General features: G+C 47.5%; 1 protein-coding gene across 4 annotated transcripts in view; it reads right to left on the reverse strand.

Moving 5' to 3' along the window:
- The window catches only part of LOC146204717 (GTPase-activating Rap/Ran-GAP domain-like protein 3), a 444,973-nt gene that overhangs the window by 80,872 nt on the left and 344,259 nt on the right, over nucleotides 1-19,842 (reverse strand). For all 4 annotated transcript variants that reach the window (XM_084589436.1, XM_084589435.1, XM_084589438.1 and 1 more), the window contains exon 3: nucleotides 1,479-1,559. In XM_084589436.1, the coding sequence (XP_084445562.1) occupies nucleotides 1,479-1,559 (81 nt within the window). The remainder of the gene's footprint in view (nucleotides 1-1,478; nucleotides 1,560-19,842) is intronic.

Here is a 19,842-nt window from a genome sequence, read left to right on the forward strand (position 1 = left end):
TAGCTTTTTCTGCGCAATTAGAACCGCCCCGTGCTGCACTTTAGTAGACTAGAGTAATCAATCGCCTTCAAGGCACCAACCTCAAACGGGTGGTTCAATCATATCATGCTCCAGTCTACAACAGTCAATTCTGTTTACATGGTCAAACACGTTTCCAGATAGATCAACGTCCCTTGCACAGTCTGTCCTACAATGGTGATGCCGTTTCTGCGTTCCGACATGAAGTGATTCGAAGGCTTTCAGCTCAGTTTCTTAACTGGTGAAAATACATGAGGCAAGGTACGCGCCTGCTGACTTCCTTCCGCTGTAGCCGTTCCAAAAAGGTCTCACTAAGTGCAGCCACAAAAATATATTATGATCCCTGCTGGGGATTTACTACTACGCTAAGACAAGCGGTGTTGCTGGCTTTCTGGGCCATAACACACTTGGCCTCGAATATTTTTGTGACAAGCCATCGCGGTGCTCCGTTCCCGCACTTAGCCAAATAGAAGCGTCTGTTTTCAAGCCGTGTCTATTTCCAGCACAATCTGACACTCCGGCAAGCGGAGCTGCAGCGGGCCGAAACCATCAAACAAAGTCCTCACCAGGGGACGACGTTAAATATAGAGCAGAGAGTAGTGCTTGCTCCTGAGCCTGGGCTTCAGAACTGAATAATGCGAGTGGCGTATTGCAACATTAAGGATACTGACAACGAAATACGTATAACTGAGAGCGACGTATATATTGCGATACGAGCCACTTTCGCGAACAAAAAAAGCCCGGTGCTGCATGGCCAGCGAGTGAGCATTTGTTGCACAAGCGCGCTGGCGCCGGAAGACAGCTCAGTTTATGTGAACTCCTCAAAGACTGCTTTGTAGGATAAGATTGTCTAATCGAGGGTCCCACAAAATGCACGGTGTGCTCTTGCTCGACCCTGTGGTGCAAAAAGTGAAGTTAACACTTTGAGAACCAATTAGTAAGTCCACTCTAAGGAGTAAACTAGAACCAACTGGTTCCTGGGATGTCTGATCGCAATATAATCGCAGCCACGGCACATTCGGTTCTGACTGCGTCTGTATGCGGCTGGGCGAGAATCCATTCTTCGCCATGGATACGGAAGCTAACGAAACATGAGCGGAGGGGCAAACTGCTACATGCAACAACAATAACAAATTAAAGAAAAAATGGAGAAACCGCTCCTTTGTTACACATTTAGGTTTTCAAGAGAAACATCGCAGACAGTTGCGTTGACTTGCCGGTGATAAAAATATTGTATTCGGCCGTTCATCAGCCTGCAGAAAGACTCTTTGCGCAGGCTGATCGACACGGACACTTCTCTACAGATCTATTTTATTTATCAAATGCATGTGAATTTTATAAGAAGATGCTGTTCGGACACCGGCTTTTTGTCAGCTTCACTGCATTTTACAGCACTACAATGAACAAGAGCCGATTTTTGAGACTGGTCGCACGTACTCAAAAAAGAGAGTAAAACACACCTCTTCCTTGTCGGACCGCTCGCCTGTCTCGACTCGAAATCGGCGAACGATGTTTTCCGAGTCGCCATCGCATGAGGCCAGCTGCAAAATGAAAATGAGGGCAAAAAAAAAAACACATCAGAACATCATTGAGCTCAAGCAAGCGCTGCCTTATACATTAACATATCCGGGCGATAATATGCATCTGTACTAGCAGTCATTCTTCCCGTCGCAACCTTAGGCAATGAACTCGTGCACAAAGCGGTTGCATTATGGCTGCTTTTGCTTTCATAATTCAAGGTGGGAGGTATGGACGACGATCAAATGCTCTAGGCCGAAGTTTCCCCTCCCAGCTTAGGTACAAACGCTGTCAAAAAAAAAAAAAAAAAGAAAAAAAATGAGAGGCAATATTAGCAAAAAAAAAAAAAATTAATTTCATCATCCCCATTCATGAAGCTCTGAAAAGATATCGCAATTGTGATTGCGCGAATTCCCCACTGAACCAATAAACATCGGCCATTACGCTTTGGGTTTAAAGAATATAAATGTTTTTTACAGATCTAGCCTCCTTCAATTTCCTTTTTAAGGCAGTTTGCATTTTGCTTTCAGCCGCGCGGGAGACGGCTCTAAAATGTAGCAACACAGTTTTAGCCGTCGTTTACGATTTGCTGAATGCACATGGCCGGCTCTAACGAGTCTGAAGAATGAAAACTTCTAAAACCTCGTGTACAGCCTTTGTCAAAAGTGCAGCTGAGCCATGTAGTGGAATTGATTTACCATCAGTGGAGGTTCTTCCCACTGGAACGAGTAAGACAAAAAAAAAAAAATAACACGTTCCCACCATCAAGAGCTACGGAACCTTGGAAATGCGTTACAAGCCGCCAAACGTTGCTTAGAAGCAGATCTCCTGGGATCTACACTTTTGACGAAGACTGTAGTTGTGTCACAAGATGAAATTATTAGTTAGGCCAGGCATAAATTGCACGCGTATCTAAAGTCGCTAAAGTGGGGCCGTGCGGTTTGGTCGTAGAGGCGAAATCAGGAGAATCACACAGGCGAAGACGCAAATTTTGGAGCTGATTTGTACAAGGAAAGGATGAGTGTAAAAACGATAGTGCATTGAAAAAGCACGTCGGCGCTCAAGATGGGAAACTTAGTAATTTAGGAAAATCGAAAACGAGAACTTCGTTTTCTGCTACGCAGCAGCCCGATAATACCGTCAAGAAACTATAGTTTTCTCATCCGAGTCTCTCAGCATTCAGGAGGCGAAAAATCGCATTTGAAGTACCGTGGAAACGAAGTACTCTATGCGGAAGCGAGCAAAGAGAAAATGAACGCTGGTAAAGAAACAAGAGGAAAAGGAGGCAGAGGAAGGGGCAGAGCGAAGACAAGCAGCAGATATAATATATATATATATATATATATATATATATATATATATATATATATATATATATATATATATATATATATATATATATATATATATGGCATCCAAAGAGGGAACAGCAATGTGAGGAACGAGGTAAAATGGGTCGTCTGCGATGAACGCCTTCTGCTTCCACCCTTAGCGGACGAGTATTAACCGCAGATGGCCAAGTCTTTTTCTCCGTGTGCTCAAGGAATGGTCGTTGGTTGGCAATAAAAGAAAAAAGAAGAGAAATGGTCGCGGAGAGCGGTGAAGTAGAGCCCGTATCCTGGTGCTTTCCCTATATTCAAACTGTCTGGAGCTATTCATTGGTCCGTCCTGCGGGGGCCGACCTCGGAGCGCAGAGCTCGGATATCGAGCCGCAGGGGAGCGCAGTCATGATTTCTCCCGGGATGGCCGACAACTGGGCGCAAAGAGGCGCCGCTGCCACAGTCGATAGGCGAATTCACGGGCGCGCATGCCCGCATTCGGGCCAACTCGAACCGACAAAGGCGCACCAAGGCGCGCCTGCCGCCAGAATGGGCCCCCGATATGACGGTGGCGTCCGGGGCCCGCGCTCCACTGAGCCGCGGGATGCCGATAAGCGGCGGCGGCGATGGAAGAAGAAAGCGCTCGCCGAAGGGGCAGCAGCAGCGAAACAAAAAGAAGAAAGGAGACAAGTCTCGCGGTTTTGAGCGTGTGGGCCGGGGCAAAAAGTCCATCCGAAGACGCATCGATACAAACGGCTCCTTTCTCCTCCTCCGACTTCCCGCTGCCAGGTCGGTCGGATAGCGGGAATGCGTTCTCCGATAATTTCACCAAATAGCTCAGATACCTGCCATACCAAACGCGTATACACTATGTTGTCAACAATATTCGAAAAAAAAAGGGGAGTTTTTTGTATTAGAAGAGCGCCCTTTTCAGCACAGCATTGTCACCGGTGCATGGTCTGCATCAGAACAACGCTATGACGTGTTAAATAGCCGGCTGGTTAACTGAATATTGCGCATTTCATTCATTATCGCCAAACTCCTCATTTACTCAGAGGCTTATAGCTCACTTTAATATCCGATTCAGTTTTTAGGCTTCGTAAAGAGCCATTCTTGTTGCCAGTGCGAAGCAAATCATTTGGGGGCCGCAGGTGGGCGGAACCATAACCACATGGCCAGAGAGAGCGCTAGCCCCGGAGTGCGCGACAAAGAGCTCGGCACTGCCACGCGCTCTCGGCACTCACGCTGCTCCCATCTGGGCGCTGCAGTCAAAGCACGTTAGGCCTGTGCCAGTATGTGATGTGTTACCTCTTTCTCTCTCTCACAGCTGCGGCTTGCAGTCCCTCTGTCCGCGCAGTTTCAGTTCCGCAAATATGTGGTCCAAGATTCCTCGCGCTGCACCGGCAACGAGAACGCTTTCGAATATCTAAATCCTGATATAGATATAACTTAAGAGTGGGCGACAAACCTGTCACTGAATGGGAGTGTAACGGTAAAGGCAAAAAAATGTTCACCATAAAGTTAACCAGCCTGTTAACACGCCTTTGCTCCATTCCGATCAAACCATCGCTGTTAATATTACGTCAAGGAGATCAAAAGTGTATTTGAATAAACTGCTAACCGTCTTAGGAGAAACCGCCACGTATAGGCTGGCTGACAAACCAGGCCTGTTGCAACCGCGTCCCGCTGATATTGCGGGTGCAAAAAGAAAAAAAACATGATTTCAATGAATAATTTGATTCTAGAGATACTCCCCGAGGTTTCTTGTTCGGAGTTCGAAGCGAAAATTAACGGCGAGTGTCCGCACTCCCTTCAAGCGCTACCAGCCGTACTACCAGTCCGCTTTTCTTTTCCACCTATATCCAGGAACTTGAGACTGGCCGCTGTCGCCATACTCTGCAATAAAAGTTGGCGCAACAGACAATACAGGGGCTTACGCTGTTTCTCAATCCGAAGCGGTCCTCGTGTGCAGCGCATCTGCTCTGCTTGCGATTCGGGGAGTGCACCAGAGTCGGACATTCGTACGCGTTTAAGCGCTCGTAGAAGCGACCGTTTGTATGACAGATTTGCGCGATTGCGTCGCAAATGGCAGCGCAACAACCTAACGACCGCCTGTGTCTTTTGGGTAAGCGAAGCATTGCTATTATGCTGCAAGACTGGCCCGGATCGATTACAGCAATGCGAAGAGCGGAAAATGCGACATTAAGCAGGAGAACCGAACCAGGACGCATGAGTGCTCAGCTCGTCGTAAGACATTCCGAGAGTTTAGGAAAATCGCGGACCTTTTGTTGTGTGTGTATATATATATATATATATATATATATATATATATATATATATATATATATATATATATATATATATATATATGTATATATATATATATAATATACAGTAAAATGAAAAAAAAATGCAATCCCCAATACTTCACCTAAATTAGTAATGTTGTCAGTTCATGGGGGAAGATATGTAAATACAAAGTAGAAAGAAAAACAACGTGCCGATGGTGGGAACCGTACCAAGACCTCCGAATATCGCGTCCGGTATATATATTAGAGCAAACAGGCGATGGCGACGGATTATTAAATGTAGAAATGAACCACCAGGAATTTAAAAATTCTTCAGTATTGAATACCTGGTTTTTCATTTACACACACACACACACACACACACACACACACACACACACACACACACACACACACACACACACACACACACACACACACACACACACACACACACACACACACACACACACACACACACACACACACACGCGCGCGCACACACACACACACACACACACACACACACACACACACACACACACACACACACACACACACACACACACACACACACACACACACTTTCTCTCGAAGGGCCGGGCTCAGATTTAGACATGGCGGACGAAGTAAACCCGTTTGCTACATATTCAATTTTGAAGCCGCAGAGTTTAAAGCAAAAAGCAAAAACGTGCTTCAAGTCTCATGAATCTTGCTTTTCAGGCAAAGGCAGGAACGCAGGGCTCCTATTCGAGGTGGCAGATAAAATAAACAGCGGAGGCAATGCAAAACTCGGGACCATTTCCTTGGTAGCTTCGAAGGAAAGCCAGGGAGAAAAGGAGCGCGAACAAAAGGGGAGGAATGGGGGCCAGGACCGACGCATGTTTGTCTTAGAAATTTCCAAGGAGCAAAGTGCTCGTTGCCTTGTTTGCGGTTTGCGCGCTTTTCTCGAGCCGCTTGCTTTTCGCCCGGCACAAAAAGCGGCGCCTGTGAGCAGCCCACTTCGTGGGGCATGAAAGCTTGCTTAGGCTGCCCCGTTTATGCCGTTTTCGACATGAAATCTTGCTTAGCCCGCTTAGGTTGCTCTGCCAGTTTGCGCTGTTTTCAAACTCTGCGAAACCATGCACTTCCCAGCTACAAGCATCGAAGTTTTTGCCGCTTCTTTCTCCGTTTCATTGCATATCTTCTGTTATCCGGAAATTCTGAACACACACGCTCCTATGCGTTTGCGAGAAGAATCTTTGGGGCGTGTACACAGAGGAGAACATGCAAAAATAACTTGCTTTGAGTGTGTGTATTTTGTTTTATTAGATAGCTAAGAGTCGCCTCTAAAGTGAGGAATTATTTCTGTCACAACGAACAGCTCTAGGAAATTGAAAAGCGATACGTCTAGTTCTCATCATCACCTCACTCATCATCATCGCTCACTTCTGGACTTCATAAAATCAGCCAACCTTTTTCCGTTCATTTAATCATTTATTCATCCTTCATCTCATAACCTACTGATGCCCTGAGGCAATCAATATCGATTAAAAAAAAAAAGAAGATCGAGAGGGACAGACAGCGCTCCCATTTGCGCAAAACGTGGCAGCATTACGAACGTCTCCCTGCAGGGTGCGTTGTTATGAAAAAAAGCATGCACCAGAACGCGGTCAATCCTTAAAAAGAAAAAACACTTTCCCGTTAGTTAAATTTGTCGCTGATGGGGTGGTGTCGCTCACGTGAAAATGATCTCCAGACGAAAGACGCGCTATTCAAGAAAGCATAATGCGGGAATTTTACAGTAAGGTACTCCTCTGTTAGCTAGGCTACGATCGACTTGCAAGTCAGTGCATTTAGATTTCTTGTGTCATCTCGCAAGTTCTATACTTTGTGGCCACGAGTCCTTCCTAAAAGGGGCTCTGTTCATTGCGGACTTCTTATTTTGCTTACGATTAGACTAAGGCCAACGGTATTACGTTTGCGGGGTCGAGGAGCTGGATTTGACTCCCAGAGCAGCCGAGTACCCATTGGGTTTATAACAGGTATTCCCTCGGCCTGCTGCTTGGCTTTAGCCAGGTTAAATGCTTGGGCAAATGGCCAACATCATCCTTTGTCCGACAATGCATGTTTGGGCTTTACAGCATATGACGGATTTAGAGTTTCAGCTCATCGACCCGTCAAATAGCGCGAGCAGACCTTTGAACAGCGTCAGCGAAGACACACAACTGGCGGGCGCTTAGCCAATTAAAGCCCTACATTGTTCTGGAGAAACAGCAGTATTTGTTTCCCCCGCGCACTATAGCATTTTGTTATTTTGGTTGCCGTGTGTTGCAAGGCAAGCCTTTGTACTTCAAAACAAAAGTAAAAGATGGTTGCTCCTCCTACTTGGCAGTAAGACGCCCTGAACGAAGCCGGCAAAGGTGAGCGACCTCAAATGAGAGCGAAGTGAAATATATTATTTCAACACTCCAGGAAAGAACAAAGAGACTACTGCAGTGGGTTGCAATATGCTGAACACGTGTGTTTAAGGAGAAAGCAGAGAAGCCTCTCGATGTGCGGATAAAAAAAAAACTGCACTTTTTTAGTTTTTATTTTTGCAGACACAATGTATTTAGCGTGTCTCATGCACTGCAAATTAACCCCCCCCCCCCCCTCCTTCTCTCACTCTCACACACAAAATAATATAACAAAACTCGCAGCGCTGGGAGAGGTTGCACAAGTAAACGGCATGCGTCACCCTGTCGTTTTTTCGCTGATGACGGGATGAGTGCCGCTGTCGACGCTCTACGCGCGAGCAATCGCGTTTCAGAGACTAACGGGTCAAGGCAAGGTGAACGGTACACGCGACATCTTTGCGCCGTTTCAAGCGCGCAATAATCCGACACGCGCCCTATTTGCTCGAGGTGAATCGCTGGGGCGACCCGAACGCGCCCGTAACCGGCGCCGCGAACGAGGAGCACGAGCGGACATAAAAGAAGATCGGCAGTAATGACCGCTGCAGCAGACACGAGACGCAGCCGGAAAGAGCCTGGTGCGGACATTTTGCGGCCCATTGTTTGGGCCAGAACAATTGATCGTTCGCGGTCGCAGCTCTTCTGGGCGACGTTGCTTTTCTCCGGCCTGCCCAAAGTTCACCTCACAACTCCGCTGACCCTGCGGCGATTAGGGAGCACTTCGTGACGCTAAGAGGGCCCTGGAGCCAATCTGGGTCGCGTTTTCTTAAGCCGAGGTCAGGCCGACAAGCTCGTTTCGTTATTCCCCGCCCCTGCTTTAGTGTCTGTACTGCATTTTTTTTTTACCGCCCTTTCTCAGTTACTCCCAGCCCGTACGCTCATTGTTTCTCGTGTAACGCATTGCGACAAGCCATGTCAAGGGCCTCGTGTCAAGTGCAGTCGGCTGCCGATTAACCATGCTGCCGCGCACGCAGGCGCTGTTTCGGACAGCGCGTCAGTGCTGCATGCGGTTGACTATCACACCAGCGCTCCACGCAAACGACAGGGAATACACCGTGTATAGTTAACACACACACACACACACACACACACACACACACACACACACACACACACACACACACACACACACACACACACACACACACACACACACACACACACACACACACACACACACACACACACACACACACACACACACACACACACACACACACACACACACACACACACACACACACACACACACACACACACACACACACACACACACACACACACACACACACACACACACACACACACACACACACACACACACACACACACACACACACACACACACACACACACACACACACACACACACACACACACACACACACACACACACACACACACACACACACACACACACACACACACACACACACACACACACACACACACACACACACACACACACACACACACACACACACACACACACACACACACACACACACACACACACACACACACACACACACACACACACACACACACACACACACACACACACACACACACACACACACACACACACACACACACACACACACACACACACACACACACACACACACACACACACACACACACACACACACACACACACACACACACACACACACACACACACACACACACACACACACACACACACACACACACACACACACACACACACACACACACACACACACACACACACACACACACACACACACACACACACACACACACACACACACACACACACACACACACACACACACACACACACACACACACACACACACACACACACACACACACACACACACACACACACACACACACACACACACACACACACACACACACACACACACACACACACACACACACACACACACACACACACACACACACACACACACACACACACACACACACACACACACACACACACACACACACGGGCAATGCAGCGCGGTGTGCATTGGGCACTAGTGCACTCCGCACAGTTCCTCCCTTTGAATGAAACGGCCTTAACAAGGTTTGCCGGTGGTTTACCGGTGGTTTATTATGAACGATTCGCCCGAAGCGAGGCACGAGTCAATGCCTAAATCAGACCGTGTTCTGGGGTGGCATCACGCACCAGAAAGCCATGTGCCCGCTGTTCGTTTATCTACATGGTCACGCAGTGTGGGCGCCGGTCTGGTATAAGCAGTCGCATTGATGAACAAATCGCGCATCGACCGCACTCGAAAAAAACTGAGCTCGGTGGTAGCGATGGAGAGGCGCGCTTGACAGTATGCGCGGGATCTGAAGACAGAAGCTTTCGGAACTGCGCTGTTTGAACATGAATGAGAAGTTTATCGATCGTCGCGAGAAGTACGAAGGATCTCACAGTTGCAGCCCGGTGGAACCTAACGCTGTCGTCCAACCAAGGCTATAAGAGCATAGCAAATATTTCTTCAAGTACCTGCAAACAATGATTGCAGTAACAGGAAAGATATTCCTCCCCTTTCCTCTGCTAACTACAACACGCGTTTCATTCATATATGTTAACTTTTCCCGAGAAATTCTTCACGAACGCAACACTGCGGAGGCCTACTGCGCTGTGGGGCGCCGCCATTTGCAAACATGGCGATCGCAGAGTTGGCTGATGTCTCATAAGTGCAGCAGCTGCGCTAGCCACCCTAGCTGTGCACTTATTTCTTTTAATGCGCCAGCATTCGATGCCGCCGAGACCTCCTAAGCCGGGCTGTGCTGTGTGGTGTAGAGTTGTGCACCGGTTTTGGCCGCTCGGAAGACTATATGCCTCGAGCCGAGCCCGGGCCAGGTTATGTCTGTCTTGGGTGAACTGGGCCCGGCTCCCTAATACAGAGTACACGCAACTTTTGCCACAGTGCGAATAAGGTCATGGTGCCCCAATGTTTTCCTGCGTCCTCTCAGCGCGCGAGCGTTCGAGAGTTCTCTCACAATGTCGATCCTCCTCTCCTGCACACGCCATCACCGTGAACATAATCTAAGCTAGACGTCAATGAGCCTACGAAATGGCCGCTTGTGGTCTAGTGAGTTTCGAGTTTCGCATCTTTCGCTTCGGCAACACCGGCGCAGATGTTTATGAATCCGTTTCGATATTCTGCACCGTTTTCTTAAGGTGGCTTGCTCTATATTGTGGCCTGCTACTAGCTTCGACATCGTCTGGTGGAAGCAGGGCAGAGAACCTAGTCAAAGCATCGGCGGTGCTGGAGTAGCCTCTTGATTCTAGGCCCAGCCACGGGCCAGGTTATGTCTGTCCAGGGCCAGGTTATGTCTGTCTTGGGTGAACTGGGCCCGGCTCCCTAATACAGAGTACACGCAACTTTTGCCACAGTGCGAATAAGGTCATGGTGCCCCAATGTTTTCCTGCGTCCTCTCAGCGCGCGAGCGTTCGAGAGTTCTCTCACAATGTCGATCCTCCTCTCCTGCACACGCCATCACCGTGAACATAATCTAAGCTAGACGTCAATGAGCCTACGAAATGGCCGCTTGTGGTCTAGTGAGTTTCGAGTTTCGCATCTTTCGCAGGGCAGAGAACCTAGTCAAAGCATCGGCGGTGCTGGAGTAGCCTCTTGATTCTAGGCCCAGCCACAGGCTCAGGCATAATGAAATAAAACAGCGCAAGGAACAGGACGAAACACGGAGGGAAAGATATACGGACACTAGCGCTGGTTTCAATGCAGGACACATATATAAAGGTACAAAGAGGGGGCTGTAGCCAAGGAGATCCTGCACAATCAACTAAGCAGTGTAGTCACGTGCAAGAGGAAAAACGATAAAAAAGGTGAAAGTCCGAAACGACTGAAAACGATAAAAGCCACGGTGTAAGAAGCCGGGACGGAAAGTAAAACCGATAAAAACAGATATACACGTAGCCAAAAAAGGCAAGTAAAAGCGTTAAAATATACGGCAAATACACGCGACTAAAATCGCGACACAAGGTGATTAACAAAAGATGACAGAGAGGGGCATTTATGAAAAAAAAAATAAACATTTACTCTGCCTCTCAAAAATTCCAATTATTTTTGCGACAAACACAGGGAGGGTGTACTCACACATTGTTCCTTTGCGCTGTGGATTTCTAAAGCTTCTGTGATTTCCCTGGATATCCTATCCCGTCCTCTAAAAAGAATTGTGCAGCGATTGAAATCTGGGTGACAGGTTTCGTCAGGATCGCTATCCTTACGTTTACACTTTTTGCAGTGCATGGCAAGGTGTCCGGAAATTGCAATACTGTTTACATTGCTTCTGTGCTCTTGAAGCCTAATGTTGGGGCACCTGCCTGTCTGGCCAATGTATCTCTTCCCACAGGATACGGGTAGGGAGTAGAATACGCCGGTTTTGCAGGGGACGAGTTGTTCCGAATGAGTCTGCCCACACTCACGGGCAATTAGAAGTTTGTTTACTTTCGGGCAGAGGGCGGAAAGCTTGTTTGGCGCTGAAAAGACAACGTCAACCCCTGAACGTTTGGCGACATTTTTGAGGCTGTGGCTGACCTCATGGATATAGAGCATTACGACCACTCTTCTGTGCTCCCCGTTAGACGCAGCCTGCGCGTCATGTCGTCCTTGTTTCTTGGCGACGGAACCGGCCACGGGCACCAGCACATTCAGGGGGTATCCGGCGGTTGACAGGCGCTCGACCTGGTTGCTAAAATTATCCTGGAAATGATGTTCACAGGACTTCTGAAGCGCATTTTGAAAACAAAGTCTTACTATCCCTCTCTTAACGAGTTTTGTATGGGCGGACATAAAAGGCAGAAGAGGTTTCTTACCCCTGGACTGATAGGACCAGCAGGTATGTTCGTTGGAGAAATTCGACTAGTCGCAAGTCCAGAAATCTGATTGAGCGTTCATGCGGCGTTTCATGCGTCAAAGCCAGAGGAACACATTGGCCAAACATGGAAAGAATTTCGGATACCATTGGGTTATATGCTTCGTGGCTGCAAATCAAAAGGACGAGATAGTCATCCACGTAGCGAAAGATTTTTACTAAGCTCGTATCAGCGATCCTGTCATTCAAAATCCTATCGTATCTGGCAAGGATCAGTTCGCTTAGAATACACGCACACAGCGCCTGTGTCCGTGTATCTTTCCCTCCGTGTTTCGTTACGTTCCTTGCGCTGTTTTATTTCATTATGCAGTACCAACTAGCCCCGCATCTTGCACTTCTGAGGCTCAGGCAGTAGGCTCAGGCAGTAGGCTCAGGCAGTGCAGCGGGGGCGCCTAGCCGACGCCGTGAAAAGCACACGTGAAATTACACGCGAAAGACACGGGGTGAGTGAGACGAGCTCATCGAGTATTTGTCCATATTTCCACCCCTTGCTACAGAGTTGAAACTAGTACAGTTTTCGAGAGGCAAAAAAGCCGCGAACCCAAAAATAGCTCTTCTTGTTAAGAAAGTATTAGTCGTTGCAGCCTCCAGTTCGAGCAGGGAAACATCAGCGCTGCGGATTCGTAATGCAGGATCGCCGCACATGCATCTTGCCTTCATCAATGCATAATATATATATATATATATATATATATATATATATATATATATATATATATATATATATATATATATATATAGACGTACTTGGTTGCTAGAGGTTACATACAAGCGAAAAGTTGCTTCATACTGTTTCCAAGTTTATTTGTAGTCGACGTTTCGGCAGGAGCCCTGCCTTTCTCAAGACTGAGGGTACATGATTCTTGTTCGTCTTCTTATAGCGTTGGCAAGAGGTGATACAAACAGAATATGGGCACATACAGGTGAATCAGCTGGACACGCACAACACACACATACACACACAGGTGCGGAGAGCAGGCTAGGCCCAAAGAGTCATCAACCCAAGGCACCGGCCGCCGGGAGTCATCTGTATACAATACACAATACAGGCAACCGCGGAACAACCTTGAAAAAAAAAAAAAAAAAGAAGAAGAAGAAAATAGGTGGGGGAACGTGTTTGCTGCAGATGGTGAGAAAATTATTTTTCTTGTTCTCACTAAAAGATGGGAGCGCCCAGCGTGATGAAAGAACCAGGTGGACATTGCTGGTTAGAAGAACCTGACAGCGGCGAGTAAAGTTCGAGCAACTCGCGACGAGAGATGAACCTCAAAGAAAGAATAAGAAGAAAAAAAATAAATAAATATGTAGGACAGTAGAATGGTGAAATGGCGAAAACCTCAAAGTATTTGAGAGTGGTGACCACTCTCAAGGTTCGTATACAGACAACATAAATACCCAAGAAAGTAGCAGGGGGGACAGCGGCCGATATAGCTCAGTTGGAAGGGCACCGGACGCGATATTCGGAAGTCGTGGGTTCGGTTCCCACCATCGGCACGTTGTTTTTTCTTCTACTTTGTGTTTAATTATATTTCCCCTAAACAGATTACATTACTAATTTGTGTGATTATCCAAGTAAACATGAAAAATAATACATAAAGTACCATCCCGAACGCTTTCCTTGGCCTCGCCAACTGTTGGCTTCTTTCCTTCACACACACATATATATATATATATATATATATATATATATATATATATATATATATATATATATATATATATATATATATATATATATATATATAGAGAGAGAGAGAGAGAGAGAGAGAGAGAGAGAGTGCATGCGTGCATTATTATTCTATGTTAATACGCAAAAACAAGTTGACCAGGGGGCCTTAAGCATGAGCACACGGCTAGCCGGGCAAATCACTTTTAGTGTCGGCTCTGGTCCAGGCCTCCTGTCGGTAGCATAGGGCCCTGGCTGGGCGCGGGATGAAAATTTCGGTCCGTGCACGCCTCTAGCGTAGACACCGTCATCTTCGCCGCTCAGGGAGAGGTCGCAACTGTACCGAGACTGGGCTTCGAACCAGCGACGGCCCGAACCTACAGCACGAGACAACTATGCAAGCACTGATTTTTCTTCTCTAATATACTATGCTATCGCCGCAGCCGATAACCACGTATGCTTAAACGCCGCATTCTCACATCGTGCATTGCATGTTGCAGCCTTTAATTCATGCGCAAAGGATTCAAACACACCGCTGTCGCACTGCCATTTTAAAGAGCCTATTAAAAGCCATTTACTAAAACTAGAAAACGCACACAAGCTATATGAATCCGATCGATTCACTCCGAAATGCAAAACAAAAAATAGCTAGCTTCATTGCAACCGAACATATCGGCAACAGAAAATGATGCTGCTCCCCTCTTCACTGAACTGAGTGCACGCTGTCACGCAAGAAAAAAATGAACGCTACAAATCGCGATGGTGCCCCATCACGCCGTGTCACTTGGCCAATGGGCGGTAGCAGCCCCGATTGCATCATCGGGCAGGTGTCACCCTAATCGGCTGCGAGAGGTGGATAGGTTTCACGCAAAGCTTTTAAACTTGGCTACTCGTAAAGGCTATGGATACCTCTACGCATACCTTGCATTAGGATATTACCGTCAGTATGGTTTCAGGGGCCCTTTACGATGCGTTACGCGGCAGAAGCCCTAGCCTAGGGCACGAAACTTCCATAGACGCCCATTGTCCCCCATTTATGACGCTAGCGCCAATTCCTTTCGTTGGAGGAAAGCCTGTTCAAGAGTTGTAAAAATACATTCCGAGAGCCCTGTAGAATTCACACTGCAGAAAAGCGAAAGTCTAAGCGTTGCCGGTGCATCACGTTTGCTCTGGTTATCACTGTTAACTAAATTCTCCGTCATTATCACTGATAATTTCATCATTGTCATTATCACTAATTACAGCGCCGTTGTCATCGCTACTACCTTCCTCGCGGTAGACAAAAAATTATGTACGTTTCACGATCCCAGGCGTCATGACCGATGACGTCACAATCTCGCGATATCCCGCGGAATCCCGCGAAGAAGTGTGACCCTTCTATCGGCCGGACGGACAGGGTCATTTAAAGGCGAAAGCCGTTAAAGGCTTTCGCCTTAAATTTTCGTCGTAGGCGATTAGAACCCCTACGGGCGAAAAGGGAGTATTTCCCGGTGGCTGCGCCTTAGACAACTCGGCCACAGTCGCATCTTATCGTGCCGCATACGTGCACAGGGAGCCATGCCTTTATACGTGTCAGTTTCCAGGTGCGTGTAAGTAGTTCAAACCGAAACCAGCGAGAGTTTCCTAGCCCTGTCCTAACCTCGAACAGAAAGCGATGGAAAACGACCTGCTAGCGTTAAGAGTGATGGAGCCATCGGTCGCGGGATGACGCGCACGGAGGAACACATTTATGTAGCGTTCGCCGTTCTGAATTTGTCAGATCGTTGTAGGTTCCCCGTAATGCTGCAAACCACTTGTCGGGTGAAGTACATCCTCAGCTGGGAGACATACGCACGCAACTTGCCTGACTCTCGTGGAGAGTAGATGTCGAGGTCACACGAAGACGGCGATGAAGAGAGGAGAAAACAGGTGCAGATATGAAAGCAAAACAGTAGCTAAATGAGATTCCCCTCCAAAATAAGTGCAGCCTCAATCTTGCAATGAATTCCCACGAAGTTGGCTTCGTGTACACAGTCTTTGTGAGCCTGTTCGCAAGACAAATGCTGTATTCAAGCAAAGCGTGGCCCTGTTTTTTTTTTGTTGTTGTTGTTGTTGTTGTTGTTGTTGCTGTCGTTGTTTTTGATGCCCTACTTCAAACTTGTAGCTGTAGATCCAAACTTCGAGCATAACCTTGCTTCGCATGCATTGATAAAGTTTGTTTTCCTATTCGCAACTTTTTTTTTTCTTTTAGTTTCAAAATTGTTGCTCGAGCGCTTTATCCATGTGGAATGAAGATTCCTCATAGCTGAGATTACAGCTCACGGGCATGCAGTGCTTTTGGGCGTGAATGCGGGACCGAGCACAAAGTTCTCCATCGTCACACTGGCTTTTGCAAGAAGCCACTCTTGACTGTCAGAAGGAGTGTGTCGCTTAGATTGCACAGATACATCTAGCCGTTCCCACCCTTCTCGCTGCTTCAATTTCTTCTATGGAGGACGCTTTTAAAAAAACCAAAACGCTTAGCGGCACAAGTGTTGCTTGATGCTCTCCCTGAGCTTCCTTCGTGCCTTTATCCCGCCTGCTGCCAGTCCGTGCTTTTTTCTCCTGCACTGAGATCAACCTCAAGACGAGAGAAAGAGGCAGAGCTCCGCAGCGAGATATAGTCGATGATACTTGCTTCGTATCTTGGAAGAAGCCAGAGTGCCACGTTTTGTCCCACATGCTACCCCTAATAGCGCGAGGATCCACCGGTCATACCATATTCACGAGTTGAAATGAATAACTAAACAATAAATAAATACTCCACTCTCCCAAGTCTTAAACTTTCCTGTAGGGCCCATGGCCCCAGTCATTTCACCTATATATCAAATCAGTTGATGGCACGTTCAAAAGATGGGTGACGCTGAACAACGAAAGGTTACGTTTTGCCTCTTACCGCATTGTACCACTCTACCACGATGATGCAGCCAATGCTTGAAGGGAACAAAAAAAAAAAATTCCACTCTTTTTATTTTTAAGCTGCGCTCACCTCTATCCACTGCGTCGACAAAACAACACGTCCTTCACAGCGACGTTCGGTCTAGTAGGCGCCATCAATGCCCGCCTTGTTCGTTTCTATGCGAAATAGGACAACTTGTCCCACGAGAGACCTATCCAGTGACCAGGTCTGTCTCCCACGGTGTCGGCCAAGTTTCTGCGAAGTGAGCCACTTGTAATTATGGAACTATCGCTGTAAAGTTGTGTCCTTCAGGCTGCCCGAGGTTCGGCTTCAAAGTTATAGTTACAATCACGTCATTTGAGATTGCAACAGACGAGCGCGCTGCTTACCGCTGTACATTATCGCCGCCTGAACATGAATTTTCACTGCACTCAGCAAGAATGCCGAACTCTAAGACGAAATAGAAAAAAAAAAACATTACTGCTTCTCCTGTAAAGGAGAGTAGCTGTAAGCATTAAATGGTTACGGGCATAGCACGTTGTCGGCAGTGGCCAGCCGTCTTCGGCTATTACGTATAACTCGCAAAGCGATCGCTTTTCGCAACACGCTTCCTATTTCTCCTTTCATAAGGCCCCATTGCTCGACCCAAGCAGCTGTGACGGTGACATAATCGAAATGCAGAACGATACAGAAGCGCACGAGTCTAAGGCGCGACGCAGGCGTTAGAAGAATGTAGAAGAAACAGCGCGTTCGAGTGCTTCCCGAGCGTGTATACATCCGCGCCCTGAACGGGGAAACGCCGTGAGCTGAAACGGTATGATTTCTAAATACACGAGCGCGATTCGAACTGGCGCCGCCTCGACCGCCGGCGTCGGGAGTGCTATAAATGCGTGAACGTGATCGGGCGCCTCGATCAACGACCTCAGAGTGTGCAGCACCGTGACGCCATCCTTGGGGAGGGCGCGGAAGTGGGCGGAGAACTCGTTTCATTAAATATTGTTCGGTGTTCGGATGTTCACGTTTCCGCCCCCGGATGAAGGGAAATCGGTACCCCGATGTTCGCTCTCGGTATTGGCTCGACGTCGCCTCAAGCTCGCCGACAACGGGAGCTAAAATCATTTCCTGCTCATCATATACGAGAGCGCACGTGCACACGCCCGAGCAATGGTCAGGACTTCGTTGGCTGCGGACATTAATGTTACCAAAATACGGTTCGGATAGCATTCAGCGCACTTGCTGTGCACTTTGGTTGTTAAATGCACTAGTACGCTTACACAGCTGTAGAGACGGCTGTTTCTCACCGCAGGCTTAATGCAATACAGCACATCTGAACCTATTGTCAAAGTCGTCAAGAGCGCTAGCCTCAACTGCGTCACTGACGTTCGAAAAGCATGATTGGTTTGCTATTGTGAAAAACTGCGCCGAAATAAACACACCACAAGACAGAGGACGGGACAAAGGCGCTACTCACAGCTGAATTTATTGAAACCCACGAGTGATCTTATATAGGCGAAGTTTCCAAAAGGAAAGAAGGATGGGGAGAAAGATAGGGGAAATCATCAAACGACCATCGAGAACGCAAGGAAAAAAACTCGGTTAATGGATAGCAGAATCTAAAAACCTAATTTCGGAGGCCAGAAGAGATAATGAGGGGATGCTGATACACCTGCTGTCAAACTTCTTAATGTAGAAAGCCTCCAAACTAACACGTGCCGTTTTATCCTTACTCTTTCCAAGAATCTTCGTCTCATTCAACCTGGCCCCGCATCCGTTGCAGTTGATTACGTGCGCAACCAAATGTGCGTACTTGTCTTTTAAATCGGACAAATTTCGTGCATGTTGCCCCAAACGCTCGTTGATGCATCGGTCAGTTTGGCCTACGTACAACTTTTCACACGTCAAGGGAATAGCATAGACCACTCCAACAGAACATTTTGTGAACGGAGAGTCGTGCTTTATCTGGCAACCCCCTTTTCTTGGGTTGCAAATTCGGGGGCACAGCTTCCCCAACTTGTTAGGAGCCGAAAAAGCGACACTCACGCCATGCCTGTTGGCCACTTTCCTCAGGTTGTGCGAGGTTTTGTGCATGTAAGGCACAACAAGCGGTTTCTGCGTCCTCCGTCTATCCTCTCCAGTACATCTTCGCGTTCCGCTCTTGAACTTTTGAAGGAGGGTCTCGCAAACTGCAACCAACACAGAGCAGGGGAACCCAGCCGCCGAAAGCCGGCTCATCTGATTATGGAAGCTGGATTGCAACTGATGCGGGCATGATTTCCTGAGCGAAGACTCTAAGCAATGCGAAGCTATTGCTCTTTTCACAGTTTTTGAATGCATAGAATCATAAGGCAAAAGATCTTTTTTAGCACGTGGGTAATAGCCCCAGCAAACGTGTCTTTCAAGGAAGGTTAGTTTCAAGTCTAAAAACTGTAAAACGTTAGTGTCGGGTAGTTCATGGGTAAAAGAGAGCCCAAGTCCATGTTTGTCAAAAACACTTAAAACATCACCTACTGTAGAGGGGTAGGTGATGGAAGTCTGCGGTTTTAAAAGCACTAAAAAATCGTCAACATACCTAAAAACATGTAAACCCCCCCCCCCCCCCTCCACGCAAACATTTATCTAAAGATTTGTCAATCTTCGTTAAAAAGATGTCACAAAGAACCGGGGCCACGCAAGACCCTATTGGTTTGCGCCCGCTCTAAACCCCGATATTTGACAGCACCAGTCCGCTGCACCGCGCTGCTTCAGTTGCACTGAACGCCAAGCACTCTGGCGA

This window comes from Amblyomma maculatum, chromosome 1 (genome assembly GCF_055883805.1).
Source record: "Amblyomma maculatum isolate TAMU_Amacu chromosome 1, ASM5588380v1, whole genome shotgun sequence".
Lineage (NCBI taxonomy): Eukaryota > Metazoa > Arthropoda > Arachnida > Ixodida > Ixodidae > Amblyomma > Amblyomma maculatum.